Source organism: Rhamphochromis sp. 'chilingali' (assembly GCF_963969265.1).
Source record: "Rhamphochromis sp. 'chilingali' genome assembly, chromosome: 12".
NCBI lineage: Eukaryota > Metazoa > Chordata > Actinopteri > Cichliformes > Cichlidae > Rhamphochromis > Rhamphochromis sp. 'chilingali'.
Genome location: NC_137939.1, coordinates 34354517 through 34366364, shown reverse-complemented (window position 1 = coordinate 34366364; position 11848 = coordinate 34354517). Strand labels below are relative to the sequence as shown.

The 11848-nt window shown below is 42.3% G+C and overlaps 1 protein-coding gene across 1 annotated transcript; it reads left to right on the top strand.

Annotated features, from left to right (window-relative positions):
• The first annotated feature begins 2046 nt into the window (after positions 1-2046).
• Positions 2047-9346, top strand: LOC308407640 (GATA-binding factor 2-like). Its single transcript, XM_080899428.1, has 6 exons — positions 2047-2126; positions 4551-4863; positions 4944-5083; positions 8576-8701; positions 8818-8996; positions 9140-9346. Exons 1-5 carry the CDS (start codon positions 2049-2051, stop codon positions 8977-8979), a joined length of 819 nt encoding a protein of 272 aa, XP_080755554.1. The 5' UTR covers positions 2047-2048; the 3' UTR covers positions 8980-8996; positions 9140-9346.
• The last annotated feature ends 2502 nt before the right edge of the window (positions 9347-11848 follow it).

Below are 11848 nucleotides of genomic sequence, written 5' to 3'. Positions count from 1 at the left end.
TTCCTGACAATTTTTTCCCTTTAAATATGTCATTTCTGAGAATTAATCTTTTTTTTTTCTTTTTTTTTTTTTTTTTTTTGCCTGTCCCATTTGGTTCTTTAGCCATCAGAATTGTTGTCTGAAGACCAACAAGGATACCCAATGGATTTACTTTGCCAAATGGATCTTCGTGGCATTGCCGTATTGGTCCATTTGGTCGATCTTTGTTTTTATTATTTATTATATTTTATTTTCAGATGTTACAGACGGGACAGACATGAGTGAGGGATAGGAAAGGGAGAAAGAAAGAGGAAGGAAAGGAAAAACAGAAGGGGAGAGGGACAGTGAGAAAGGGGGGGAGAAAAAAAATAAAAATCTCCTGGATCACCTGTTGAGAGAAGAATAGAAAACAAGCAAAAAAAACAAAGCAACATACTAAACACAACACCATCGCATTAATCTAGCTAAGTGTAAACAGCAGTAAATACTAAATATTCAATGTTGTTGTGCAGCACGCAGGACAGATGTGCTTCGAAGTAGCAGCCAAGAAAGGTGTAATTTGGGTCTACGAGCAGTGAACACCCGTGTGCATACCTGTGTGGATCAGCGCGCTTGTATTCCAAAGGTTTCTCCATGTAACGATCTGCTAGGGAGTGTGGGGGGGGGGGGGGGGGGGGCCACAGCCCCGTCCTCCAGGGCATGAAGCAGGTATGGAGGAGATCAAAACTCCAGACATCCAGAGGCCCCCAGAACACAAGAGACCATGGAAGACCAACAGAGGGGCAGCCACGCCACTGTTCCAGTAAGAGCTGAGGAGAGTCCCAGATGAGGGTTCACTCAGCAGCCGCGGAGCAGAAGCCAGGGGGAGTTGCAGTGACGCGCCCATGAGCTCCGCCGGCCCCCAGCTGTGCCTGAGTGACCGAGCCCCAGGCCGAGAGGCCGGGGGCACCCCACCTCCGAAGGGGCCCAAGCGAGCCCCAGGCTCCAGGCCCCGATAAGCGGCCGCCAAGGAGTGAGCTGGTGTGTACCTGGACGCCCACCCCCAGACACAAAGAACCACCAACGCACCGATACCTGAGGGAGTCCGCCACTGGCAGGGGAAGTGGTGGTGGGTGGAGATAGGCCTCCAAACCTTGGAGGGCCTGAGGTGTCCCCAGAGAGGTGGCGTCTGATACCCAACCTGACATATAGACACAGACATACAGGCACACACAGACACAAACATCCATTCCCCCCCCCCCCCCCCCCCCCCCCCCCCCCATGCTCTCATATGCACTCACTCCACACTCAACCAACGTGGAGACAGACATAAAGAGACGCTGTACACACGATCACACTCCCCAAGCGTGCTCTACAAACCGGGTCTAGGTACCCTTGCCCCTGGAGGGGGGAACTGCACCCAGACCCAGGTGGTGTGAATCTGAGAATTAATCTTGAAAATAATGATGTGTTTACAGCGTGAGCTGTGTGCCTGAGACGACCATATCAAAGAATGCACTCACTGACATCTTACAGAACCAAGAGTAAAAAAAACTGACTGAAACGGAGTGTAAGAGCAGACTGAACCTGTGGATTAGTGATTATTTGTACACACACTGACCTCAGTACTGTGTGTGGCGATGTTTAACTAGAGCGTCCACAACTGGAACAGCAGACCAGGAAAAGTAGAAGAAGAATTTTTTTCTTTTCTATACTTTTTGATGTGTTTTTGAGGCCAGTTGTGGGCTGAACCTGGACTCCAGTAGTCTGACAGTGATCTCATATTATACCATGTTTACAGCAGTAAATGATAACAGCTATGTAAACACTGGAAACTCAAAATTTCAATTAAAAAAAAAAATCCCCTTCAAAAAACCCACGTCAGAATTTGTAGGAGGAGTCAGACACCTCCTCTTCCTCCTGGTCGCCCTCCTTCAGACCCCAGAGCAGCATTCAGAGGAAGTTAAAGCCCTCAAAGCTCTTCAGCCTCTGTGAGTACCATCAGAAAATAGAGCAGTGATCCTTTGTGTTAGAGAGAGCACTCACTCAGTCTTTAATTTTTCTTTCCTCCTCTTAGAAATTCAGCGATGATGTCAAACTATTTGCCGTTAGCTTATTGGTCTTCTGCTGTGACGTCCAACAGATCTGAAACAAGCTTCAGTACGAAGGTGAGAGTGTTTTATTATATTCCTGCTTATGGAGTCAAAATGTAATCAAGTACAAGTATGGAAGTATGTAATCTGATGTTCAATAAACATATGGAGTGGGGTTTTCTTTCTTCTGAATAAGTAGTTAATGTTTTTGCTTTAATGTGCTTTTACCTGTACAGAAGTAAAAAGTGCCGTCCTGATAATGTTATTGAAAATGTTATTTGGCTCGCCATAAATTATTTGGTGATTCTTATGCACACGTTTAGCTCTTTGAAAGAAGACTGAATTTTTTTTTTTGAAAATGGAGAGTTTATTGAAACATCTGACAAATTAGTTTGAAAAATTCTTGAAATTTGAATTTCTGCATATGACTTTACATTTGTATCGTATTTGCGACGTCTGGCATTTAAAAAAATGTTTAAAAAAGTATTGTGTAATTTATTTAGGCTTTTCAGGGGAAAGAAATCACACTGATGATGCAGATGTCTCAAAAACTCCCAAAAAACGTGTGTACCAGAGATGGTACCCGGGGACTAAAGGGGTTGCAGCTTAGCTCGGTTCGATGAATGTGGCCCTGGTCTTACAAAAATTCCTGATATTCCTCAAAGAACGAGGCCTTCTGAGGCCATTTTAAAAGTAATTACAGGAAATTATTTGTTTCTTCTTTTGTGACGCATCCAGATTTCCTCATCTGATATTTAGTTGATTTATATTGATGTACAGGGAGTGCAGAATTATTAAGCAAGTTGTATTTTTGAGGAATAATGTTATTATTGAACAACAACCATGTTCTCAATGAACCCAAAAAACTCATTAATATCAAAGCTGAATGTTTTTGGAAGTAGTTTTTAGTTTGTTTTTAGTTTTAGCTATTTTAGGGGGATATCTGTGTGTGCAGGTGACTATTACTGTGCATAATTATTAGGCAACTTAACAAAAAACAAATATATACCCATTTCAATTATTTATTTTTACCAGTGAAACCAATATAACATCTCCACATTCACAAATATACATTTCTGACATTCAAAAACAAAAACAAATCAGCGACCAATATAGCCACCTTTCTTTGCAAGGACACTCAAAAGCCTGCCATCCATGGATTCTGTCAGTGTTTTGATCTGTTCACCATCAACATTGCGTGCAGCAGCAACCACAGCCTCCCAGACACTGTTCAGAGAGGTGTACTGTTTTCCCTCCTTGTAAATCTCACATTTGATGATGGACCACAGGTTCTCAATGGGGTTCAGATCAGGTGAACAAGGAGGCCATGTCATTAGTTTTTCTTCTTTTATACCCTTTCTTGCCAGCCACGCTGTGGAGTACTTGGACGCGTGTGATGGAGCATTGTCCTGCATGGAAATCATGTTTTTCTTGAAGGATGCAGACTTCTTCCTGTACCACTGCTTGAAGAAGGTGTCTTCCAGAAACTGGCAGTAGGACTGGGAGTTGAGCTTGACTCCATCCTCAACCCGAAAAGGCCCCACAAGCTCATCTTTGATGATACCAGCCCAAACCAGTACTCCACCTCCACCTTGCTGGCGTCTGAGTTGGACTGGAGCTCTCTGCCCTTTACCAATCCAGCCACGGGCCCATCCATCTGGCCCATCAAGACTCACTCTCATTTCATCAGTCCATAAAACCTTAGAAAAACCAGTCTTGAGATATTTCTTGGCCCAGTCTTGACGTTTCAGCTTGTGTGTCTTGTTCAGTGGTGGTCGTCTTTCAGCCTTTCTTACCTTGGCCATGTCTCTGAGTATTGCACACCTTGTGCTTTTGGGCACTCCAGTGATGTTGCAGCTCTGAAATATGGCCAAACTGGTGGCAAGTGGCATCTTGGCAGCTGCACGCTTGACTTTTCTCAGTTCATGGGCAGTTATTTTGCGCCTTGGTTTTTCCACACGCTTCTTGTGACCCTGTTGACTATTTTGAATGAAACGCTTGATTGTTCGATGATCACGCTTCAGAAGCTTTGCAATTTTGAGACTGCTGCATCCCTCTGCAAGATATCTCACTATTTTTGACTTTTCTGAGCCTGTCAAGTCCTTCTTTTGACCCATTTTGCCAAAGGAAAGGAAGTTGCCTAATAATTATGCACCCCTGATATAGGGTGTTGATGTCATTAGACCACACCCCTTCTCATCACAGAGATGCACATCACCTAATATGCTTAATTGGTAGTAGGCTTTCGAGCCTATACAGCTTGGAGTAAGACAACATGCATGAAGAGGATGATGTGGACAAAATACTCATTTGCCTAATAATTCTGCACTCCCTGTATACATGATATATTTATTTATTCTTGTTACGCCTTTTCTGTTACGTCACTGACCCCACAGCCGGGCTCCTCAGGGGTCAGAGAGCCTGCGGTAGATTTGATATGAGCTGATCTGTTAGATGTCAGATGCAGGTTTCTCTTACATTGATATGATCTCTTTTCAGGTGGGGCCTGTCCTTTCAGACACTTTCCTCCAATCACCATGCACATCCCAAGAGGCCCCACCCTCGCTCCTCCTCAGCCCCTGCCTCTGGCTGAATGATTCCAGCTGTCAGTCACCGAGCCCTGCTTACATCCCACCTGCGTCTTCTTCATCCTTGTATAGTAATCATGCTCTGATTCCATCCCCCACCCACCTCCTCTCCTCAACACCTGGATGTAACAGTTACCATGGCAACCTGTACACACCCTCCTCCCCCTCTGCAGGTGACTGGATGCTACCTGACAGTCTGTCTTGGGGGCAGGGATGTGGACAAGGTGAGTAATTACCTGCCTGTGCTAGTAGATCAGCGTGTGTGTCTTTTGTGCTGATGTGTAATTTGTCATCGTTTGCTCAGAGCAGCGCGAGTGCGTGAGCTGTGGGACGCAGAGCGCCCCCCTGTGGAGGCGAGACGCTGCAGGTCGACTCCTGTGTAACACCTGCAGCCTCGGACAGGAAGCCAACAACACACCGCTGCTGAGACCGAAGAGACGAGCTGTAAGATGACACACACGTATTTGAAAAATTGTATTAACGTTTTAATTTGAAAATCGTGTTTTATTGATAATATTGCACCAATTTAAAATGAGCATCAGAAAATTAAAATTCTACACTGTACAGCAGGTAGGACTTTTATATATAACATTTTATATAGATATATGAAGAGTTGTTTTGAAGTTTACATTATTGTTTTAATTTTAATTAAGTCCCTCACAGGCATCTGTATCTATATTAATTTATCTTTTATATAATAAAAATTGCTTGCAAAGTTGCAGTCATTGATAATTCAGGTGTCTGTTGGGGCCTTTGGCAGAAATTCACATTATAAATAGTAATATAAGTAAGAAAGTATATCACTTTCGAAGATCTTTTTTTTTGTTTCTGATGACTGAACTGACATGACAAACGGGAACATGACGTCCTGTCATGGGGACTCTTCAGAGCACGTTGTACATACAGTATAATCAGTTAAAAGTGGAATCCTGAACCTATAGTTAACATTTAAAGGTTGGACCAAACCCTTCTCTTTCCTGCTGGTGCCAGAAACGTAATCATTCTGAGAAAACTTAATGAAGGGATGTAGTAAATTATTTCACATTATAGAATTAGAATTCTAAATTACCCATACGTGTGAATGTACGTGTGAGCGGTTGTCGTCTCTCTGTTTGTCCTGTGGTAGCTGGGATGGGTGACCCTGATGAGGATGAGCAGAAGAGAATGGATGAATGGACAATAAAGTACACACAGCACAATAATTTACACCAGTACATCAGAGTAATCAGAGTACCTTAGCATACACATCCAAATTTCTTTGCGTCTCAGTTTCATAAGTTAGCATTCACAGCTTTGGCAGTTAGCCCCAGCAGACACAGCTGTCATCAGTGAACTAGAGAAAACTGTTCAAGATGGCAGTTTTCACTCTGTTACTGGTGCCCAATAAAACAGAGAGTAAACCAGCAACTGTAGAAATGGAAGAGACCAGGTTTAGCTCAGTAATGATGCCAGGACCAAGCTGGCTGGTTGTAAGATATTTATGCCATATTTCCTAGTTCCTTCGGTCTACAGTGTACCGGTGGTGTCCTGACTCTGACTCCCGCCATACACCCTCAACTCAGTCATGTGACAGCCTGCGGAGATAAACACACCAGGCTGCTCTGCAGGCCAAGCTAACCACTGTTTAAAGCCAAAGTTTTCTCATCTTCCTCTTTTCTTCTTCTTCCCCTCTTCACTCTGTCAGTGCGCCCCAGGGCAGCTGTGGCTACAATGTACCTTGCCATTGCCAGTGTGTGAATGTGTGTGTGAATGGGTGAATGACTGAATGTAGTGTAAAGCGCTTTGGGGTCCTTAGGGACTGAGTAAAGCGCTATACAAATGCAGGCCATTTACCATTTACCATTTTCATTGATCACATCAGTTATCAGGTTTGATCAAAACTCCAGCTCAGGCATTCTTAGGGAGATCAGGTCATTGTAGTTTGAAGTTACTAGCGTGGGCCCTGAACAGCTGCCTGCCTCAGTGGCTCCTCTGATTGACAGACTAATTCTTAACTATTTATGATACCCAGTGATGAACAATATGAACAACACCATCTAACACTTTATAATAAAACTTCAAGTTAATTTTGGGTAATAGTTGTTTGGTTTTTTTTACTGTTCACGAGGAATAAAAATATAAATATTAATTATTGCTTTGGAAACTAATTGATAACGATTATTTGGAGTGCTGTTGTAAATGTGTAAGCAATGGTGGTAACAGTGTAAGAAGGCAGGTGTAGTGCGCCGTTGGGGAGCTCGGTTTGTGTTCGGTTTCACTCACAGCAGACTTTTGTTTTCACTCCTTGTTTACTTCTGCTTTTGCTGTTTGCTGAGGTTGAGGAAAAGATTGTGGTTGGGGTTAAAATCCTAGACTGTTTATAAAAGATGGACGTAGACGCAAAGATGCTTCGCTTCGGTTTGTGCCGTCGGGACCTTTGCATTTTTGTTTTTTACTGTTTTTATTTGGTTGGTTCGAGTTAGAAGGGAACACGTTTCAAATGCTCGTTTGTTCAGCAGCTGGTGCTGCTTCATTAGTAAGCAGCATCCTTAAGCTGTACAGGGGCAGTGCACAGACACAGAGATCATTAGTTAAATGCTAGTTAACTAATTTGTGCACATAACTAGGGGTTACATTCGGTTTCAAACCAGAACGACTGCATAGATGATGGATGAGTTATTTCTGTTATACTTATTTGAAGTCTGCTTGAAGTCGGCTCAAAGGGCATTTGGGTGCACTTTATGTTTGCGTGAAAGAGTCCAAGCAGTCATTAAAAAGTTGGACGTCTGCGCGGAGCTTCATGCTCACCATTTGATGACATCAGTTTTGTCGGTTGGACCCATGTGGACCCCTGCGTGGTCGCAGATTCAGAAACAAAAACACAGAATTTCAGTCACACTGCAGCACAGACTGCTCCGATGGTCTGTTCATACAAAAACAAGGTCTAGAGGTCCATTGTAGAGACTCAGATGAGTGGAGGTGAAGCCCAGCGGTCGCCCGCCTGTGCTGGGTCAGTCAAAGCAGTCATGAAACTAACAAACTCAAAAGTGAGCAGGTCATTAAAACAGCTGCGATCAGGCTGTAAACCTTTTTATTTCTGCTGACAAGACCAGTGATGGAATGTATCTCAGTACATTTACTGAAGCACAATTTTAATGTACTTTTACTTTATTGACACGTTTCTACTACTTTTTACTTAGATGCTGTTATACTGTTCTTTTATCCTGTCTTCCTTTTCTCACCCCAACCGGTCGCAGCAGATGGCCCCGCCTCTCCCTGAGCCTGATTCTGCTGGAGGTCTCTTCCTGTTAAAAGGGAGTTTTTCCTTCCCACTGTTGCTAATGTGTTTGCTCATAGGGGGTCATATGAATGCTGGGTTTTCTCTGTAGGGTCCATCTTACCACATAAAGCACCTTCAGGCAACTGTTGTTGTGATTTGGCGCTGTATAAATAAAATTAAATTGAAAATACTATTTTTAATGTACTTTGTACTCCATACCATTATTTAAAATTTTTAGCTACTTCTTCTTATTATTATTAAGTATTATTATATTTAACCCTGCCCATATAAGTAATGGAAAACACCTCCAGCTGAAACAATAAAGTGACACAATAACCGATCAGTAATTCTGATCCTCTAATATGATGAATGTGATTCAGCAGACTGAGTACTTTTACTTTAGGTACTTCATTTATATTCTGATGGTAAAACTTCTGGTTTTGAGGCTTTTGCTTAAGAAAATAATTGAACAACAGGAACAGATCCACCACCATCTGCTGGATGAGGGGCATGCACTGAAAGTCCTGCCAGTTTTCTTCCTCTTATTTATTACTGAAAAATTCAGATTTCCTGTGGGAAACTTGTTCTTGTTCCCTCTAAAACATCGTGTTTGAAAAAGAAAATTGTGTTAAATTACCTCAAAATATATTTCAAAACAGTATGGTGTGTTATTCCAGAGCAGGATTCAGAGGAAAGGAACTCAGTGTGTCAACTGTCTGACTGAGCACACGACGCTGTGGAGGAGAAACTCTGCAGGAGAAGCCGTCTGCAACGCCTGCGGACTCTACTACAGACTACACCGGGTACTACAAAGTAAAATACTGCTCTGGCCACATGCTTTACTTCCTCTAGTAAGAGTAAAACAGCAAAGAAGGTGTTCCTTGTACTTTGAGGCTGAGTCTTTGTTAAATGTTTGCAGGTGAATCGCCCGCTGGCCTTGAAGAAAGATGGAATCCAAACCAGAAAACGGAAAGTAGTCACTAAGAATAAGAGGAAAACTGACCAATCAGAGACCAAGCTGCTTAAGGGGGTCCAGCCCAGTGATGTCACAGCAGCTGACAGCAGCGTTGTCGGGTTTTAGGTGACCTGATGCTGCAGGTAAAACGATCTGTAGCAGTTTAGGTTTTATTGTCAGAATTCAGTCAGAGATAAACTGTAATGCAAGAAACGTGCATGTTTAGATTCTCAGGATCTCATTACCTCTGATCTCTCTCTGTTTTGAACCTTCATAAATCCACCAGAGGAAAACATCAGCTCGGGACCTTCTTCTTCATTATCAGAACAATCGAGTGAATAAATAAATCCATGAACCCCTGCAGACAGGAGCTGCTCGCACAACCTTGAAGAGAAATTTGTGAGGGTAAAGCTTTTCAGACGTGTCTGCTGTTGTTGCTTCCTGTGTGCCGTCCTCTGTGATCACCTGTGTTTTTAGATTTTTGTTGGCTGTATTTACTGTGGACCTTGTCTCCAGCCCAATAAATGACTCACTTTTTGTTATTTAACACATCTTATTTTGCCTCCTACATTTGGGTCCCCACTCCTCCACTCCCCCCTCCTTCTGACAGCAGCATTTATCGACAGCTACCAGGACGAACTCATCACTCATGTGATCCAATGCATAAACATTAACAGCCTGGGTTTAGTTTCAGCTGCCTCACACACGTAAAACTCAACGTTTTAGAAATGGCTTTAAATCCAGGACCCGTTCCAGAAAACAGGTTTGAAAAAACTCAGTTTAACATAAAGTCTGATCAGTTATTGATTAATTATTAATATCTGATTCATCCTTACGTGGGGAAACTCTGAGTTTTGGGATTTTACATTAAGCAGTCAATATGTGCTTGAAGTGCAGACTTTCAACTTTAATGTAATAATAAAAAATAATAATGTTCCCTCTACATTTCTTGACAAATGAATAGTAAATGGTAAATGGCCTGTATTTATATAGCGCTTTACTAGTCCCTAAGGACCCCAAAGCGCTTTACACATCCAGTCATCCACCCATTCACACACAGATTCACGGCAAGCTACATTATAGCCACAGCCACACTGGGGCGCACTGACAGAGGCGAGGCTGCCGGACACTGGCGCCACCGGGCCCTCTGACCACCACCAGTAGGCAACGGGTGAAGTGTCTTGCCCAAAGACACAACGACCGAGATATATATATATTACTGTATATATTACTATACTATATTACTATTATATATATATATATATATATATATATATATATATATATATATATATATATAAAAACACCCAGCACGCCCCTGTGGGCGGTTTATCCTTCAAGCTCGGGTCCTCTACCAGAGGCCCGGGAGCTTGAGGGTCCTGCGCAGTATCTTAGCTGTTCCCAGGACTGCGCTCTTCTGGACAGAGATCTCCGATGTTATTCCCGGGATCTGCTGGAGCCACTCGCCTAGCTTGGGAGTCACCGCACCTAGTGCTCCGATTACCACTGGGACCACCGTTACCTTCACCCTCCACATCCTATATATATATATATATATATGTATATATATATATATATACATATATATATATATATACATATATATATATATATATTTCCCCACGGGGAAATATTCCATCAGTGAGAACTTTGAAGATGAAACGAGGCTGGGTCTTCCAACATGACAATGATCCAAAACACACCGCCCGGGCAACAAAGGAGTGGCTCCGTAAGAAGCATTTGAAAGTCCTGGAGTGGCCTAGCCAGTCTCCAGACCTCAACCCCATAGAAAATCTGTGGCGGGAGTTGAAAGTCCGTGTTGCTCGGCGACAGCCCCAAAACATCACTGCTCTCGAGAAGATCTGCATGGAGGAATGGGCCAAAATACCAGCTACTGTGTGTGCAAACCTGGTAAAGACCTATAGTAAACGTTTGACCTCTGTTATTGCCAACAAAAGTTATGTTACAAAGTATTGAGTTGTATTTTTGTTATTGACCAAATACTTATTTTCCACCCTGATTTACGAATAAATTCTTTACAAATCCTACCATGTGGATTCATGGATTTTTTTTTCACATTCTGTCTCTCACAGTTGAAGTGTACCTCTGGTGCAAATTACTGACCTCTGTCATCATTTTAAGTGGGGGAACTTGCACAATCGGTGGCTGACTAAATACTTTTTTGCCCCACTGTATATTAATGAATGGAATAAATGTAATCTGAAGTATTATTCAGTTTGTTCATGCCGGCACAGCAATGTAGTGGATGGCATAGTTAGAACTTAAACAGAAAATACTTGTCAGATTAAACATAATCATGCATAATATCAATCAGTGATACAAATATAATCCAGTTTGTCGAAATACCAAAAAGCTCAATCTCCAAATGAATCACTCATTCTTCTTTTTTAACTGCCTGAGCTTTTTTAAATCACATAAGAAACTCTAACATGACCGTGAGTGACCTCTGGGTGCTGATGTCACTGTTCAGGTCAGTTATTTTATTGCCCCTTATTGGAAACAGACAGACTCTGAAGCAATCATCCACAAAGAACAATATAAAAACAGTAAAACCAACGCACAACAACCACAAAAATGTTAAATCACTAATACACCAAGTCATTAGACACAGTAAAGATCGTCGCCTGCAGCAGTAGCTAGCAGAGAGCCTGTTTAGTGTAAACACGGCTGACTTTGTTTTTACTTTGCACTTTATTTTATTTTATTTTATTTTTTACGGTCATCTGCTTTTGATTCACTCTGAAGTGTGTTGTTTCTGCTCCGTGTGTCTTCATGTGCTGGATTAGCAAAGCCAACAGGAAGCCGCCAAAGCAAAGTGTCTGATCACCTTCATCAATGAGAGATTTCATTTTTTGATTTTCCATCAAATCTGCTAGAAACACGCTTTGACTTGCTGATTACTGAATGTAAACTGATGGAAAAAATCTCAGTCTTTCCATGTAAAGTTACATTTAAATAAACACAACGTTACGAA